The sequence below is a fragment of the Lutra lutra genome, chromosome 5 (genome assembly GCF_902655055.1).
Source record: "Lutra lutra chromosome 5, mLutLut1.2, whole genome shotgun sequence".
Lineage (NCBI taxonomy): Eukaryota > Metazoa > Chordata > Mammalia > Carnivora > Mustelidae > Lutra > Lutra lutra.
Genome location: NC_062282.1, coordinates 121,899,355 through 121,919,364, shown reverse-complemented (window position 1 = coordinate 121,919,364; position 20,010 = coordinate 121,899,355). Strand labels below are relative to the sequence as shown.

The following is a 20,010-nucleotide window of genomic DNA, read 5'->3' as shown; positions in this document are numbered from 1 at the left end:
TTGATCAGGAAGGGATGCTATACTTTGTCAAATGTTTTTTCAGCATCTATTGAGAGTATCATATGGTTCTCATTCTTTTCTTTTATTAATGTATTGTATCACACTGATTGATTTGCGGATGTTAAACCAAACTTGCAGCCCTAGAATAAATCCCACTTGGTCGTGGTGAATAATCCTTTTAATGTACTGTTGGATCCTACTGGCTAGTATTTTGGTGAGAATTTTCGCATCTATGTTCATCAAGGATATTGGTCTGTAATTCTCTTTTTTGATAGGATCCTGGTCTGGTTTTGGGATCAAGGTGATGCTGGCCTCATAAAATGAGTTTGGAAGTTTTCCTTCCATTTCTATTTTTTGGAACAGTTACAGGAGAATAGGAACTAATTCTTCTTTAAATGTTTGGTAGAATTCCCCTGGGAAGCCATCTAGCCCTGGGCTTTTGTTTGTTCGGAGATTTTTGATGACTGTTTCAATCTCCTTACTGGTTATGGGTCTGATCAGGTTTTCTATTTCTTCCTGGTTCAGTTGTGGTAGTTTATATGTCTCTAGTTATATGTCTCTAGGAATGCATCCATATCTTCCAGATTATCAAATTTGTTGGTGTAGAGTTGCTCATAGTATGTTCTTATAATTGTTTGTATTTCTTTGCTGTTGGTTGTGATCTCTCCTCTTTCATTCATGATTTCATTTATTTGGGTCCTTTCTCTCTCTCTCTCTCTCTTTTTTTTTCATTTTTTGGATAAGTCTGGCCAGGGGGTTATCAATCTTATTAATTCTTTCAAAGAACCAGCTCCTAATTTCATGGTTTTTTTTTTTTTTTTTTGGTTTCTATTTCATTGATTTCTACTCTGACCTTTATTATTTCTCTTTTCCTGCTGGGTTTAGGCTTTCTTTGTTGTTCTTTCTCCAGCTCCTTTAGGTGTAGGGTTAGGTTGTGTATTTGAGACTTTTCTTGTTTCTTGAGAAAGGCTTGTATTGCTAATTATTTTCCTCCCAGGACTGCCTTTGCTGTGTCCCACAGATTTTGAACAGTTGTGTTTTCATTATCATTTGTATCCATGAATTTTTTCAATTCTTCTTTAATTTCCTGGTTGACCCATTCATTCTTTAGAAGGATGCTGTTTAGTCTCCATGTATTTGGGTTCTTTCCAAATTTCCTCTTGTGATTGAGTTCTAGCTTCAGAGCATTGTGGTCTGAAAATGATCAGGGAATGATCCCAATCTTTTGATACTGGTTGAGACCTGCATTATGACTCAGGATGTGGTCTATTCTGGAGAATGTTCCACATGCACTAGAGAAGAATGTGTATTCTGTTGCTTTGGGATGAAATGTTCTGAATATATCTGTGATGTCCATCTGTTCCAGTGTGTCATTTAAGGCCTTTATTTCCTTGTTGATCTTTTGCTTGGATGATCTGTCCATTTTAGTGAGGGGAGTGTTAAAGTCCCCTACTATTATTGTATTATTGTCGATGTGTTTCTTTGATTTTGTTATTAATTGGTTTATATAGTTGGCTACTCCCATGTTAGGGGCATAGATATTTAAAATTGTTAGAGCTTCTTGTTGGACAGACCCTTCAAATATGATATAGTGTCCTTCCTCATTTCTTATTAGAGTCTTTGGCTTAAAATCTAATTGATCTGATATAAGGATTGCCACCCCAGCTTTCTTTTGATGTCCATTAGCATGGTAAATTGTTTTCCACCCCCTCACTTTACATCTGAAGGTGTCTTCGGGTCTAAAATGAGTTTCTTGTAGGCAACATATTGATGGGTTTTGTTTTTTTATCCATTCTGATACCCTGTGTCTTTTGATTGGGGCATTTAGCCCATTTACATTCAAGGTAACTATTGAGAGATATGAATTTAGTGTCCTCATATTGCCCGGAAGGTGACTGTTACTGTATATTGTCTCTGTTCCTTTTTGATCTACTACTTTTAGGCTCTCTCTTTGCTTAGAGGACCCCTTTCAGTATTTCCTGTAGAGCTGGTTTGGTGTTTGCACATTCTTTCAGTTTTTGTTTGTCCTGGAAGCTTTTTATCTCTCCTTCTATTTTCAATGATAGCCTAGCTAGATATAGTACTCTTGGCTGCATGTTTTTCTCGTTTAGTGCTCTGAATATATCATGCCAGCTCTTTCTGGCCTGCCAGGTCTCTGTGGATATGTCTACTGCCAATCTAATATTTTTACCATCGTAAGTTACAGACTTCTTTTCCTCGGCTGCTTTCAGGATTTTCTCTTTGTTGCTAAGACTTGTAAATTTTAGTATTAGGTGACGGGGTGTGGACCTATTCTTATTGATTTTGAGGGGGGTTCTGCACCTCCTGGATTTTGATGCTTGTTCCCTTTGCCATATTGGGGAAATTCTCTCCAATAATTCTCTCCAATATACCTTCTGCTCCCCTCTCTCTTTCTTCTTCTTCTGGAATCCCAATTATTCTAATGTTGTTTCATCTTATGGTGTCACTTATCTCTCGATTTCTCCCTTCATGGTCCAGTATTTGTTTGTCTCTCTTTTGCTCAGCTTCTTTATTCTCTGTCATTTAGTCTTTTATATCACTAATTCTTCTGCCTCGTTTATCCTAGCAGTAAGAGCCTCCGTTTTTTATTGCACCTCATTAATAGCTTTTTTAATTTCAACTTGGTTAGATTTTCATTCTTTTATTTCTCCAGAAAGGGCTTTTATCTCTCCAGGGAGGGTTTCTCCAATATCTTCCATGCCTTTTTCGAGCCCAGCTAGAACCTTGAGAATCGTCATTCTGAACTCTAGATCTGACATATTACCAATGTCCGTATTGATTAGGTCCCTAGCCTTCAGTACTGCCTCTTGTTCTTTTTTTTTGTGGTGAGTTTTTCCTCCTTGTCATTTTGTCCAGATAAGAATATATGAAGGAGCAAATAAAATACTAAAAGGGTGGCAAACACCCCAGGAAAATGGCTTTAACCAAATCAAAAGAGACCCCAAATCATGGGGGGGGGGGGAGAAAGGGGATAAAAAGAAGTTCAGAAAAAAAAACCTAGAAAAAGAAAACAAAGAAAAAATATAGAAAAGAAAAAAATATATATATATATATTAGACTGGTGACTAGAACAGGGTCACCCACTTAATTTTGGGAGTATTTTGGTCTCTTAGAAGTAACTACCTCCCAAAATTTTAAAGAATGAAAAACATATGTAAGGGTAAACACAATGAAGGGATGGAATATGCCTATAAAGATGAAAAAAAAATTTTTTTTTTAAATTTCTAAAAAAGGAGTTGATAAAGTAAGTTGGTTGGGAGAATAAAGAAAAAGAAAGTGGAGAGAATTTGCTTGGGCTGGAGACTAGAAGAAGCCCGGAACTAGATTTAGGGTATATTTTGATCTATTAGAAGAAGTTGTACCCCAAATTTTTTTAGAAGAAAAAACCCTATGTGTATACAAAAAATAGTTAGATACAATGAAGGATAAAATATGACTATAATAATGAAGGTTCAAAAAAGATTATTATTATTTTTTAATGAAGGTATTGTTAAGATAATTTAGTTTAAAACGTTAAGAGGAAAGGGTAAAAGTTAAAAAAATTTAGAAGAAAAAAAAATAAAATTGAAAAAATTAACTGCAAGACTAAAGAATCATGGGGAGAAAACCATGAATTCCATGCTTTTCTTTCTCCTCCTCTGGAATTCCACTGTTCTCCTTGATAAGTGAACTTGGTCTTGGCTGGGTTTCTTGTTGATCTTCTGGGGGAGGGGCCTGTTGTAGTGATTCTCAAGTGTCTTTGCTCGAGGCGGAGTTGCACTGCCCTTAAGGGGCCAGGCTAAGTAATCCGCTCGGGTTCGCTTTCGGGAGCTTTTGATCCCTGAATGCTTTCCGTACAGTTCCAGAGGACGGGAATGAATATGGCGGCCTCCTAGTCTGCGGCCCAGAGGAGCCAAGAGCTCGGGGTCCCACTCCTCAGTGCGCCCTCAGAGAAAAGCGCCCAATCACTCCCATCTCCCTGGCTCCGGCTGCGCTCTGAGCTCACCCAGCCTGTGACCAAGTGTCTCTGTCTCTGGCACACAGCTCCGCCTGGAGTATCCGAACCCGGCAGATCCCTGAGCTCCCCCAGGGGATGCCTGCCCGGATCTTGTGGGGACCTCACTAACAGAGCAGTGGCCTGTGCCACAGATTACTGTTCAAGGTAAGCCCAAGTTGAGAGCTCACTCCTCAGCTCCGTCTCTGTAGCCGGCTTCCCTGCTCTAATACCTGCGAGCTCTGTGACACTCAGACACCCCCGATCTTCCTGTGACCCCACAGGACCTGGGGCCACGCTGACCCCGCGTGGGCTTCACCCCGGTTTAGCCTCTGGAGCGTTGTCCCTCGGTGGGGCAGACTTTTAAAAGTCCTGATTTTGTCCTCCATTCTTCCACCACTTGCCGGGAGCCGGCCCCCCTCCCCCTGCGGTCTATCTTCCTGTGGCTTTGGATTCATTTTGCCGGTCCTACCTTTTCGAAAGTGGTCGATTTTCTGTTTCTAGAATTGTTGCTCTTCTTCTCTTCAATCTCCTGTCGGATTTGTAGGTATTCACAATGGTTTGATAAGCTATCTAGCTGATCTCCTGTTACCTGATGTAGTCTCAGCCTGCTACTTCTATGCCATCTTGACCCCTCCGCGTTTCTTTTTTCTTGTCTAAGTTCTCCAGCTAAGATTTCAAGTACTATTTTAAATAAGAGTAGTGAGAGTGGGCACCCTTTTCTTGTTCCTGATCTTCAGCCTTTCACTGTTGAGTATAATGTTATCTGTGGGCTTGTCATATATGGCTTTTTATTATGTTGAGTTATACTCTTCTATACCTAATTTGTTTAGAGTTTTTTAATCAGGAAAGGAAGCTGTACCTTGTCAAATACTTTTTCTGTAGCTATTGAGATGATCATGTGCTATTTATCTCTCATTCTATTAATGTGATGTAACATATTTATGATTTGCATATGATGAAACATCTTGTATCCCAGAGATAAATCCCCTTTGATCGTGGTCTATGATCCTTTTAATGTGCTACTGAATTCAATTTGCTAACATTTTCTTAAGAACTTTTTGCAGAGACATCTACTGCATGTATATTCATCAGGGACATTGGCCTATAGTTTTCTTGTGATGTCCTTATCTGGCTTTGATATGACGGTAATGCTAGCCTCGTAAAGTAAGTCAGGAAGTATTTCCTCCTTTCCAATTTTTTAGAGAGTTTGAGAAGAATTGACATTAATTTTTCTTTAATGTTTGATAGAATTCACCAGAGAGACCACCTGATCCTGGACTTTCTTTGCTGGGAGGTTTTTGATTACTGATTCAATCTCTTTACTCATTTCTGATCCATTCAGATGTTTTATGTCTTCATGACTCAGTCTTGTTAGGTTGTATGTTTCTAGGAATTTATCCATTTTCTCTAGATTATCCATTTTATTGGCCTATAATTGTTCATAGTAGTCTCTTATGTTCCTTTGTATTTCTGTGTTATCAATGGTAATGCCTCTTTCATTTCCAATTTTGAATCTTATGTCTCCTTAGTCCAAGTAAAGGTCTGTCATTTTTATTTTTCAAAACAAACAAACAAACAAACAAACAAAAAACCTGGCTCCAGTTTCACTGATCTTTTCTCATGTTTCTCTGTTACCTCTTTCACTTATTTGTATTCTGATCTTTGTTATTTCCTTTCTTCTGTTAACTTTGAATTTAGTTTGTTCTTTTTCTGGTTCCTTGAGGTATAAAGTCAGGTTGTTTATTTGGGATCTTTCTTGTTTCTTAACATAGGCATTTATCACTCAAAACATCCTTCTCAGAACTGCTTTTTATACATTCTGTTGGATGCATACACCACCATATGATACTATAAAAGAGTATTCTAAATTTGGCTATATACTTACCTTTACCAGTGTGTTGTGTATTTTCATATATTTTCATTTTACTAATTAGTGTCCTTTTATTTCAACTGGAAGCACTCCTTTCAGTACTTTTTAAGGGAGAGCTACTGGTGAAGGACTCCTTCAGCTTTTGTCTGGGAAAGTCTATCTCTCATTTCTATAGGAAAACTTTGTCAGACAAGAGTATTTTGACTGGCAGTTCTTTCTTTCAGCACCTTGAATCATCTGACTCTCTTACAGTTGCTAAGTTCTCTGCAGAGAAACCCACTGATAGACATATTCCTTGAAAGATACAAGCTTCTCTTCTTTTGATCCTTTTAAGATTCTCTTTGATTTTTTTGACAGTTTTATTATCATGTCTCTCTTCAAGCTGTTTGCTTGATAACCTGTCAATTTCATAAACTTGATTATCCAAATTTCTCACCATATTTGGATAGCTGTCAGCCATTACTTCTTTTGAATAAGCTTTCTGCCCCCCTCCTCCATCTCTTCCTTTTGGAACTCCAGTAATTCACAAATTGTTTCTTGGATGGTGTCCTATAAATCAGGCTTTCTTCAGTCTTTTCTCCATTTTTATTTGTTCTCTTGCCGGATAATATCAACTTTCCTGCTTGTCTTTTTTTCTTTTAAAGATTTGGGGGTGGGGGGGCAGTGCATGTGCCAGGCTGGGGGATAAGGGGAGAGGAGGAATCCTTGAGCATGCTCCCTGTTCATGGGGAGCTCATCATGGGGCTCCATCCCAGGACTCTGAGCTCATGACCTTAAATGAAATCAAGAGTTGGATGCTTAACCAAATGAGCCATCCAAGTGCCCCTCAACTTTCCTGTCCTCTAACTCACAGATTCTTTCTTTTGCTTGATCCATTCTACTACAGATGTTCTCTACTTCCCCTTTTTTAATTTCACTCATTATATTTTTCAGCCCCAGAATAAATTCTTTTTTATGATTTCTCTATCTGTTACAACTCTCATTTTGTTCATGTTTTGTTTCTAGATTCCACTGAATTATCTTTTTGTGTTTTCTTATACCTCATTAAGTTTCCTTAAAAAAGCTATTTTCAATTCTTTGTTGGGTAAATCAGATCTCCATGTTTTTGGGATCTGTTACTGGAAGACTATTGTGATTCTCTGGTGTTGTCATGTTTTCTTGATTTTTCATGTTCCTTGAAGTTTTACATTGTCTTCACATCTGAAGTAGCAGTCACCTCCTCCACTCTTTAGTAACTGCTCTTGCCAATGCATCCAAACTTGCATTTCTTTCCTCCAAAAGTGCTGAACTTTTTGGCTAGAAATGTGGACTTCCACAAAGGCTATTTTGTCCAGGTGTTACTATCTAAGACAGTATTTCTCAGGTTTCCCACACCATGGCCAAGAGGGCTAGGGCTGTTTCACATGCCATTACAGGGTCCACAGCCAGGACCATGGTCTGTATGCCTAGTACCTGATGCATCGGTGGGCAAGATTCCTCCCAGGTCCTTTGGCATATGGTGCTGGATCCCACAGCTTCCATTTTTGTCCATGAACAGATGTCAATTATTGTTGGGGTGAGAGGACATGACTGAGGGACACCTTATTCAGCCATGATGCTATCATCTAATTTTGGTTAATTTAAATGTAAAAACCACATAAAGCCCCTGACTACCATATTGTGCAGCCCGGTTATAGAAGCTTTGTTATACATATACTGTCTTACTGGAATTCTCTTGTAGAAGTAAAATTAAAGGAAACTTGAAAATTATTGACTTGGGTATTTAATTAATGAAAGAAAATAAAACTAAGCAAAAAGTAACATTTCTAGCATAAGTTGTCAGAATTGTGATCCAAAAGCTTATTTTCCTATGTGGAACTTAGGAAACAAGAAGAGAGGAAGAAATGAAACAAGACAAAACTAGAGAGGGAGACAAACCATAAGATCTCTAAATCATAGGAAACAAACAGAGGGTTGCTGGAGGGGAGGGTGGGGTAGGGATGGGGTAACTGGGTGATGGACACTGGGGAGGGTATGCGTTGTAAGGAGCACTGAGTATTATATAAGACTGATGAATCATGGACTTGTACCCTGAAACAAATAATATATTTTATGTTAATTGAATTTAAATTTAAAAATTTTTTAAAAAGCTTATTTTCCTTCATAAAGCAGCTGTCAGAAATTATTAAAGAATCTCTCTTAACCTCTTATGAAATAGGCTTTCAAGACAATTACTACAACAACATACCAGGGTTCCATTTACATCCTGACTCAGGTTCTTCATCTCCCCAACAATGAATGCAACAAGGTAAGTGCTCATTTTCACACTCTCAGAAAACTCATCTTGAACGAGTCCATCTTCCATGATGACTGATGAATTCTACAAGCAAAGGGGAAAAGATATCTAGGTAACTATGGGAATAAATCACAATAACAAACTAAGAAATTGAAAATCCAAATAGGACACAAGTAGGGAAGATGTTGGCATATTTTAGTCTCTCAGCACAAGAGAGCATGACTCTTACTCTAAACAGAGCATGGCCTTTACTCTCCACCTGCTCCATTGTGCCTCATCATGCAAATATACCGAGTACAGTGAAAATCTTTAAGGAATTTTAATTTCAAAAGATCCACTTTAAATAAATGTAACTTAGAAATAGTGAATATCAGTGGTTCTGTCTTTCCCCTTTAAAATACCACCAAAACCAAATCCTTCCTTATGATGTAGGAGTGCTCCATTCTACTGCTACAAATTCAGAAGAAGGAGCTACAAATGGGATATCCCTCTGAAAGATCTGAAACAGCTTTTTTAAAGTGCCATGTTGATGACCTTAAGAAGGCTTAGCAGAATCAAATGTGATAAGTCACTAGAGAAGTATGCAGTAGATACAAGATGAGAGAATGCACACAACGTTGCAAGATTTTCTGACCATGAATTAAGATACGTTTTGGGATATTAGGCAAGTAGGTATCTCCCCTCTTTTAAAGGAAGATTAAGGTGAAGAGTATGGCTAGGAGTGGAGCTGCTGAAGTGATGTCCCTATTGAAGGACGGATCACATCCTCTCTTATCTACAAAGGTTGACTCCATAGTCTGTTAGATGTGGCTGTTCCTCTCTACTAAGCACATGGGTTCCACATGGCCACTCATGTGTCAGGAAAAAAACCAAAACCCTAGCTTCTGTTTAGCATAAAAGAAATTCTGCTTTGTTTCATCCCCACTGCCTCCCACACAGAATTTACATCTAAGAAAGAGGTACACGCTCTTGTTAAACCTCCACATTACCATAGAGATTTTTCAAATAACCAATAAAACACCAAGGTCAGTCATGACTCAACACTATCATGTATCACTTTTTAGAATAGCAAATACACATCTCAGAAAATACCACTGTGATCTTTAGTACTAGTTCATATAATATTATTATTTGTACAGCTTTAGTATATGGCACACACTTCCATTTCCTGCCCACACATTCCACATCCAGCAGGTCTTCCTCTTCCTTCAACTGCTCCTTGGGCTGACTTCTTAATTAATTCCAATGTATATTTTAACTTTTACTTAAGTATTTTAAGAAAGAATAAGAATGTATATGATTTTAATCATTCTCAACATTATCACAAAGAGGAAATCAAGTATTAATTACAAAGAAAGAGATCCACTCAAAGGTTTTACATTAAGGAACAGAACAGTACCTTAGGCATATTTGATAAAGCAGTATATTGCTCATCCCTTATGATCCTGATGATAAATGTGGCTTTAAATCCTGGTTCATCAAAACAAGGAAAAGCAGATCTTGCTGCCAGGGGTTCAAACTGAGTTGCTGCAAAGTACCTAAAACAAATGTAAATTCATCCACAGTTATTGAGCACCTACTATTGAAGGCATCTTGCCAAGTACTAGGGACACTAAGATAAACCTGGTAAATCCCAGTCATTAAAGGATCTGCAATCAGCTTGGAGAGGCACAGGTTATATGATGAATAGACACCTGTCAGGCTGTAAACCATGTCATTAATAATGAAAATAAAGCAGTGGAAACAAAGGATAGGAAACAAATTCTGAGTAGTAGTTGAGATACCGTATGGAAACTGGTGACAAAATTTGAACAGTCTTAAAAAATGAGGAATATTTGAAAAGGTGGAGAAGGGAAAAAAGGACACTGCAGAAAGAGTGGGAAGCACAAGATAGAGTGATGGATACTCAGACACTGGAGGTGGCTGTCCAGGATGGCTGGAGATAAAGCCATAAAGGTAGCCTACAGTGGGCCACTGAGGTCTTAAAAAGGTTTCAGATGGACATCAGCATGAAAGGTGGTCATTAATTGCCATCAATCATCTACCCAGACTCTGGCTTCACAACACTAAACCTTAAACTTACCACTTACACTTTCATGAAGACTAAAAAAACAAACAAACAAAAAAAACAAACCCTAGGTGCTCTGTAGTATGATGGTCTCCTTCACAATCTTCAGAAGTGAATAAAAAAATTTCCTCCCTTTCCTACAGCACAGCAAAAACACATGAGACTTAAAATCATACGAAAGTCCTCAGTTAAAAGCTGGGAGAAAAGCATAAAAAGAAAAAGAAGAAAAAATCAGATTTTCAATTAAAACGGAGGAGTAAAAGAGATCTGCATTTGGGAAATCATCCCAACACCGCCATAATCAGGGCAAGTATGGCCCTGTTGCATGTATTTTAGGTACTAGTCAATATGGCACATGTACAATCACCCCTCTGGACATGATGGCCTCACTTGCTTATGGCTTAGTTTCCACTTTGAAAAGACATACAGAAAAGAGTGTGGGATTTAGAGTAAGAAGACCCAAACCCTGCACTTTTCCAGCCATGTGACTTCAGGCAAATCAGTAACATACTCCTCGGTTTCCTTATTCATTAACTTAGGACTGAGGTAGGATCCTCTGCCAAACAGTTAGGGGTTTTGTTAGAATCTACTAAGTCTATTCAAAATAAAAACTACTTGTCTGGCACAAAGTCCAACATAGATGTTTATTACCAATGCTAGATAGTCATAACTCTTCATTCACACTTAAAATTATCGTGCTTTTGTTCCCATAAGGATTTGTCCAAATAATTGTTTCCATTGAGTAAACTGCACAAAAGATAGCAATCAACATACAAGAAACAATTTAAACATATTATGTTGCTAATACTCAATTTCTTCACTTCACTCCCAAATTCTTACCTACTTAACAGAAAATTATGGAACAGGGCCACAAGGGACCGGGGATAAAGTTTAATGATATCCGTAACATGCATATAGTCTACTTAGACCACTGCTTTATTTGATAAAAACTGGATTATAGGGACGCCTGGGTGGCTCAGTTGGTTAAGCAGCTGCCTTCGGCTCAGGTCATGATCCCAGCGTTCTGGGATCGAGTCCCGCATCGGGCTCCTTGCTCAGCAGGAGCCTGCTTCTCCCTCTGCCTCTGCCTGCCATTCTGTCTGCCTGTGCTCGCTCTCTCTCCCTCTCTCTCTGACAAATTAAAAAAAAAAAAAAAAATTAAAAAAAAAAACTGGATTATAATGTTCTGAGACAAAGAAAATTTTAAAGTACTGTTCAAAGGGATGCAATAATAACTCTTACATAAAAGTCGCTTTGAGAAGGCTGCTGCTTGAGGATACTTATAATCTATCCTATCTATGTTGAATACTCTGAAGCTTATGTTTTCATTAGTGATTTCCTTTGCTTTCAGAAATACTAGCTGCACTTTGAGCATTACCTGAAGTGCTGAAGACAATTATGAATTAGCTGGGGGTCATGCAACAGATTCTAACCACTGGGAGTAACAATGGGTAAATGAAAAGGTGGTGTGAACTAGGGAGCTAGTACATCATAGTGGTTAAGAACAGGGCTTCTAGTGAAAATGACAGAGTTCCCCCTCTGCTACCTGCTAGCCATAAGATGTTAGATGAGTTGCTTTATGTGCCTCTGCCTCATTACCTGTAAAATGAATGAAATATTAATATCCACCTCTTAGTGGGTTTGAAAAGATCAAAGACTAAACACAGAAAGTGCTTGGAAAAGTTTCTAGCACTTCGGTTCTCAGTAAATATTATTATTATCACTGGAATTCAGGAGAGTCACATGAAGTTCGTTATGGCAGGTGAGGGATAGGAGATAAAACAAGGGCCAGATCTGTTAAAATCTTGAACTGAATCCTATTAGAAAAGAGGAAGTGCTAAAGGATCTTAAACCAAAGATCAACATGGTTAAACATGTATTTCTAGAAATATGAGCCTGGAAACTGTGTGTAAGAATGTGGCAAGAGAAGAGTAGGGGAAAGTGGCAAGTTTGGAGGCCAGGAAACCAGTTAAGAGGATGCTTGAAGAGTTCAAGAAAAAGGACTGAAAAACTGAAGGACAAAGAAATAAAACACATCCCCATCCTAAATTTGTTTAGTAGTTCTTTTAGTATCAGTTTATTATCTGGAACCTTAAGTATATCATCAACACCTTCTAGACTGAACTCCAAGTTCAATGACCCTACATCTTAGGGTCACTGATGTCTACATCTTAGATGACATCGGTAAAGTTTCCTGACCACAAATATATGTTTGACATTTACATATAATCTGATTTTCCCATCAATAAGGAACATATCCCTTAATTATTTTATCTAGTTGTTTAAGTAATTATTCTTACTACACTTTGGAGGGGGCATGCAAAAAATTTCTCTAATAGAATCATGCAAAATTAAAAGTTGGAGAGAGACCAAAAATATTGCTTTGAATTACAGTTCTCAGATACCTTGAAAGGTAAATAATCTTCGCAACTCTTACCTTCCATCAAGATAGACAACCATGTGGGGCATTCATTTTACTGAAGCAGGCAGGTTAACAGATTTATATACTTTTTTAACAGCAGTATTTCACATACTAACTTGTTTTAATATATTTAAAAACACTTTTTAAATAATATTCTATTTCTTATTTTTAAGGAATTGTCTTCTCTATTTTTCTAGCATTTTCCACAACTTGATCTAGCCCATGGCAAGAATCAACAAGTGACCATACCCCAAATCACCTTTCTCTGCCATACATTTATTCCTTCCATTAGATAGTAGTTGGCCCAAGGGACTCCAAGGGCAATAATGTGATTAGAAGAGATGACTACAGGATTTATCTCCCAGGTTTGTCTGCATTGTTTTTATGTATATCCTGTAGTTCCTAGAGATGATGATTATAAAGGGAGAAATGAAGGCAAGAAGCCATGAGCTGCCATAATTATAAATTTGCCCTTTTGGGGGGGAATCCTGTTTACTATATTACAGTTCAGTTTTCTTTGTTAATAGAGACATTTGAACAGGTAAAGTTCTAGTTTTAGATCAGAGTGAAAGTAAAAAGGAAAGAAACATTGACCCACAAAGGAAATGGGTGTGAACCTATCGTGGGTCACATTCACCAGTGGCAGTACCCATCCCCACATCGCACAATCATAAATTTATTTTTAACATCAGATTTCACGCAAGCTCCAGAATGCCCTTTTTTTTTTTTTTAAGATAAAGGCAAAGGAAAAAAATTACTTTTCTGCATAGGTATATAGATCTTGCTTTGTCTTTCATCATTTAAGAAGGTTCAAACCATTTCCTTAAGACAGATTTTAAATGTTCATTACTATTCTATTTTTCTCAATACACCAACATACATTTGCCAAATGGCTAGCATCTGAGTAATTCAAAAACTGGCTTACAAAGTAATATGAGAGAATGTGCCAATCAAATTAAATAGCTCTAATAAGATTTCATGTACATTAAGAGAAATGACATTATTGCTACTTAAGAATAACCTGTATGCAGCATACACTGTATCTTTCCAGAAACTGGAACTATATACTGTGAATACTAAGATTCAAGTGAAAAATAACAGTCTAAATAGGGGGCTGAATACTTTTATGTTTTGAATCACCTTTTTTAAAAACCAAATTAAGTCTCTCCTAGACTTTTTTTTTTAATTCCATCAGAAATCCAAAACAAGTGACTTTTTTAAGGAACAGCAAATATTAAGGACACTAAAAATGATATATGTAAGCATACAACAGTTCTTCCTGCCCTCTTTCTCCATCTCACTAAGCACCTCCTAAAAGCTCTGGACGTTAGGAAAATAAGTCTTAAAAAAAAAAAAAAATCAATATTTTTTTTTGCATCCACCGAGATCCCGTGAGGTGACTGAAAACTAGATTCACCAGCATTAAAAGCTCAAAATAACTTAAGATTTTGTGCTAGAGACTATAATTGATATAATCTTCATCTATTTCTTCCCACCCACCTGCCTAAGTCCCTCCATGACATAGTTGCTAACGGCTTTGACTAAGACAGAAATAGTATATTCTTCCAAATCACCATTCTACTATTTTGCACATAACCTCCTAAAAAAAAAAAAAAAAAAAAAAATTCCAGTTAATGTCTCTTGGTGTGGGCAAAGGAATCCATATTATGTAAGTCATCACAGAGCAAAGAAGTAGAATCATTTAGGAAGGCTACATACTTTTTCTCATTACTTTCATCTGTGTAGGAGATTCCATAAAACCCATAGTAAGAACTAGATATATTCGCTGAATACTCTATCTTCAAGGTATAATTGTGTCCTTCGAGAAGGGTTTCAGGGGCAACAATGGCAATTTGTTCATGAAATGGGTATTCCAAGACCTCAACTTGTTTTTCTTGGCTTGAAACTGCTGACATAAAGGTCACTCTCGAAATATTATGGCCTGTGCTGTGAAGAATGATATTCCACGTGGCCTGAAGAGCCTGAAGTGAAATTGACACAGAACCCTTGAATGTCATCGAGGTGAGGTTTGGGTGTAGGTTAAGTTCATAGCGTAGTGGCATAATGGTGGTGGGAAGCCTGACTTGTGCCCATGGAAACACCTTTCCATTTGTCGCAAGTGGCTGAATTAGTCTCATTGATTGGTTTTTTTTATGGCAGCCTTCTTTGGTAAAGGTACATCTGGGCAGTAGATAAATCACCATGATTATAGAAACAGCAACCACAATAAGAAAAACACAGACCGCCATGGTCCTTGCAGACAGTACGGAACAAGTCCCATCTGGGCTCGGCCTATAGCCGGCTGCACTGTTCCGAAGGCCTGAGCTTCTGTTCATGAAGGACATGCCCAGCAGTTTCGCAGATGACTCATAATCCTCTTCATCCTCATCCATCTCATGCTCACCAAGACCCCGCACCAGCAGTCGTGAACCCCGGGGCTCATATTCCACCTCATCAGGCTCTAGAGGATGCAAACAGGGCTCTTTGGCTAAATCTACCACATCTGGTTCTTCCTCAAACATGCTGTTTTCAATCATATTCCTGGGGAGCTGAAGCAGATCTAAACAACCAAAACATAAGGACAAGGCACAGAATTAGAAAAAAAAATTTTTTAATAAAATGCCTACTATCAAAACCACATTTAATCTAAGAACTTTTTTATCACTAAGACTTATTTCCATCTCAGAGCTAGTGAATTAAATAAGGTGCTTATAATTTCCTTGTGTCATCCATTAAAAACTCAAGCATAAATAAAAGTATACCATAATCATGAAACAAGAAAGCTAAATAAATGAGCTAGTATCAAAAAAAGGCAGTGGAGACTAAATACTAATTTCCTTAATACACTCCTGCCTAACAACCTGGGCCCTTGTCTTGAGCTTTAAAGGCCCTTCGAGGCCCTGGCTTTAGAACTGCTGTGCCTGTCCTCACAGATCAGAGATGTGCCCACCCACATTCTATGTCCCCCTTCTGGAGGACTGAGGTTTGGTCACCAGAACCACCAGAATTCCTGCCTAACAGGCCTCAATCCTACTTCTAAGGCACTTGTGGGTCTCTTCGCTGAATCTTCACTAAGATTCTCCCTACAGAGGAGCACAAACTGATGTATCTATTTATAGGCTCGAATGATAGTTAAGCAAGAGGCTGGGCTATTTTTTGTCTCCATAAGGGGGATGTTCCTATTTCACAACAAACCAAAAGTGGCAAATTATATACAAAATTTCCATAATCAAGAAATCATTTAAAAATAAGACGAAAGAACTCTAAAAACCAGATACAACCATAATCCAACCTATTATTTCATGCTTCCAAAGCATTTAGAAATATAACATATTCCCCTCTGTAACAACCATATTATATACCATGAGAATAAGTGGATCTTGAGTTAGGGAGAGCTCTTTATAAACTACAAAGAACATTACTTGGCAAAAATGAGAAAACAAGACACAAAAGTAAAAAGGGTAAATAAATCACACACAGATCAATCATTCCTAAGATAAGATCACCCAATATTCTTTATTTAAGAATAGTAGAAATTTAGCTTCAAGGGATCTCAAAAGTTTGTGATTGAAACCTCCATTAACCTTTCTCTGCTAGGTACTTCATACATTATCATTTCTAACCCTTACAACAATTCTATAAAATGGCAAGTATAACTATTTCAGACATGAGAAAACAAAAAAGAGAAATGGGTTAATTCAGCTTCATTAAGTCACAGGTGTTTCAACACACAACTGATACTGAAGTCCAGGTCTAAAAATCTAATTCCAAATTTTAGATTATTCCTATTATTATACTGCATCATCTTATTCAGCTAATTCAATAAAAATAAGAGTTTATACCTAAATTATTTATTTTGCCCTTGGCGATAAAGTTGCTAAGAGTATTATTTTACCATCATCAGAACAAAACATATAAAATTATTTAATATCTAAATATCTACCTTAACAGAAATGCCATGTATTTTGCATTATCCAACAAACACTGAACAGTGGGAACTCATAATCCATGAAACAAAATATCAGTAAATATTAGGACAAAATTGAGTCTTGAACCAAGTGTGGTCTGTGGACCAGGCCATCAGCAACACCTTGCAACTTTAGGGAAGAGCAGACTCTCAAGTCCCTTTCCTGAGACAGAATTTTAGCAAATCCTCAAGTGATTCATGTGCACATCCACTTGAGAAGCACCGGTTTCAGCCTTCTCTATGGTCACATCCCAGCCGGCAACAGACACTTCATTCCTGGCTGGACTCGCCGCTTCAAACTGCTTCCTCTTCTGAGAACAACACATTGCTGTTTCAAACTATCCTCCACGTGCCTGTTCTCCCTGTTCCCCTTGCCAGCAATATCATCATTTCTCCCTTCCATCCCAGGCTACCAGGTGAACATGTTATTCCATAACTCAGATTCAGTTGCTACGATATAAATTAAGAAAAGTTATTTTCTTTTTGTTTCTCCTTTTTAAAAAATTACATTTAAAAAAGAAACTTTCTTTCCCCTACACGTCACCCCTTTCTGCTTTGGGGAGCACAGAGAACCCAACGAGGTTACATTTTCCTACCTCCTCTCTATCCTGAACTTCCATACAAGCCATGCTACTACTTTATAAGTTTTCTTTGAATAAAACGTTTGGTCACATTCTAGGGGTGGGTTTAGCAAGCTGCCACTTTCCCACCTCCTGTGAATCACCTACAAATGGAAGAAGAGTGACTATAAAATCCTGCTTTAGGCATTTCATCTCCTACACATCAGATAGTACTTCTACTTCTCATGACAAAGTGTTGGGGTTTTTTTTGTTTTGTTTTGTTTTGTTTTGTTTTGTTTTTTGATGGTTAACTGTGTTTGGAGGTCATTTACTTCTTTAACAGAGCAAATATTGCTATAACTGAACTTAAAAAGAACTTTTTTAACTCTTAATGAACTCCTAATGGTTAGAAATTTTCTGTGTAGTTTTTAGTCCTGGCACAGTGCTGAAGCTTAATTGCTTAATTTGCTTTTTTAAAATATCTGAAAGGCTTTTTCTGACTTTTTTTTAAACCTCATATAGGAAAATTATGTTCTCTTAGCATTTGCCCATATTGTTTTGTTCTGTGTCAGACCTGATATAGACAAAAAGGAGGTCGGCACAGTTTGGCTTTTTTTATTTAATCAATTTCTAAACTAACTCTAGGCATAACTTCAGTTAACTTAGAGCACACCCACTCTTGAATTCACATCCCCTTGGAACTTTGGTTTTGTGTGTTTTGATTCCTCAGCAGTGCCTTTTTTTAAAGGCAGGTAGTGTTCTGACCATTTAAGCATCACCTGTCTGTATTTCATTTACTACAAATCTTGTGATAAGGGTTTAGTCAGAGGTCTAACAAATCCAAATACCCTACTTTTGTTATTTATCACCTATTTAGATTAATAGCTATGTAGAATTTTAATCTTTCAGAAGTAGAATATATTGACTCATCTGCTATAATTTATTGCACATTAAAGGGAAATTTTTGTATATATGTACAATATCAAATTAAATATATGAAACCAGGGGAAATCATTCTTGTTATAGGTAACCCATGAAGACTATACTTCCAACTTATTTAAGAAAATTTTGCTTTGGGGGCACCTGGGTGGCTCGGTGGGTTAAGCATCTGCCTTCGGCTCAGGTCATGATCGCAGGGTCCTGAGACGGAGCCCTGCGTCGGGCTCCCTGCATCGGGCTCCTTGCTCTGCAGGAAGCCTGCCTCTCCCTCTCCCATTCCACCTGCTTGTGTTCCCTCTCTTGCTGTGTCTCTCTCTGTCAAATAAATAAATAAAACCTTAAAAAAATTTATTTTGCTTTGGACTCCTAAATCGATACGCTTTGATCTTAGCATTAAACTGTAATGGAACATGATTACCCCTTGCTCTAATGGATTTAGTTATATTAAAAGAAGGGACCCGACAGAAACAGGAAATTTTCTAAAACCTCTTAATCCATATATACATGCTATCTATAAGCCAGAAGCAAAGAACATCCTAACTGACATGTTTCCATTTTAAATAAATGAGCCCATCTGGTAATCTGAGATAACTGAAGACATTTCTCTTCCTCAGATACCATGAACCAGTGCTCCTCAATGTTGTCTGTGGATCAGTGTCAATCCACAAACTGTTATCTCTCTGTGACAGGATATATGTGGATGATTAGTATTTAAAAACTTTCATAGCAGTTTGTCAATTATTTTATGGCTATCAAATTTAATTATTTAAAAAATGGAGCTCATAGTTCACTTGTGTTTTTCACTTCAGCTTTCCAATAATTCGTATTTTTAAATGCTATAAAACTTCTGCAACAGATTAAAAATTTTAAAAAATTAAAAACCTCTATTATTCAGCTCAGGTAATATGGGAAGCAATGAGTTAGATTGTCACTATAATGGCAATCCAGGTCAATATGAAGTTCTCAACTATGACAGCAGAAAAAGTGGAGGGAATGATTATAAGTCCTGTTAAAAAGGGAAAATACCCAGGAACTGAGGCTTCCTTGGGCCAGACAGGTCTGTAAGATGGAGCGACAGAGAGAAGTCTACGTCAATTCCTGATACACATTCTGGCTTGGATAACTGGAAGAATGCCATTCATTGAGATTGAGTTTATAGTTTTCAAATTCTCTCTCTTGGCTTTTTTGTTTGTTTTGTTTTGTTGCAGGGGAGAGTGTAAGAGGAGGAATAATGAGAACGGAGTTAGGGATGGCATTTGTTATGGGGCATGACATATTTAATACATCTCTCAGATAGCCAGGTGCTGTTTAATTAACAGCATATTACAGAGTTAAAGACCTCACTTTAGAAAGAAGTTCAAATTCTGCCTCTTCTACTGACTGCTTGACCTCAAAGAGATAACCAAACATCCCTTCACTTCAGTTTCCTCACCTATAAATGTGGAAAGCAGAACTATTTTAGGACTGTTATGAGGATCAGGTCATTTTGAATACCTGGATTCAAAACAGGGATCTGCGTGGAATATTCAGATTTCAGAATCACCTGGGTATACAAAACGAAAACCATGCAGATGAGTGACACTACTGAAAGGGAGGTAAAAGAGAGCATCAGCGCTGAAGACATGGGCAGAGGAAGAGGTGCAGAAAAGGAGAGTAAGGAGGAGTGTGCCACAGGTAGGAAAATCAGGAAGTAGTATCCCAGAAAACAAAGAAGTTTTCATGAAGGAAGTGGTCAGCATTAAACGTCTTAGAAAGGTCACAGAAAATGAGGCCTAGAGAGGTCACCAGATTTGGCAACCAGGGAACCAGTGACTTTTTGTAGAGCACCTTCAGGGGGCATAGTGGGAATGAAAGCCTAACTTCAACAGTCCAAAGAATGGGAAATTAACATGGGAAGGCAAGAGCTGAGGAC

At 37.7% G+C, this 20,010-nt stretch overlaps 1 protein-coding gene across 2 annotated transcripts in view; it reads right to left on the bottom strand.

Annotated features, from left to right (window-relative positions):
- The window catches only part of LNPEP (leucyl and cystinyl aminopeptidase), a 108,111-nt gene that overhangs the window by 55,534 nt on the left and 32,567 nt on the right, over window positions 1-20,010 (bottom strand). For both annotated transcript variants that reach the window (XM_047731278.1, XM_047731279.1), the window contains exons 2-4: window positions 14,352-15,192; window positions 9,542-9,680; window positions 8,095-8,226 (exon numbers count right to left, since the gene is read on the bottom strand). In XM_047731278.1, the coding sequence (XP_047587234.1) occupies window positions 8,095-8,226; window positions 9,542-9,680; window positions 14,352-15,192 (1,112 nt within the window). The remainder of the gene's footprint in view (window positions 1-8,094; window positions 8,227-9,541; window positions 9,681-14,351; window positions 15,193-20,010) is intronic.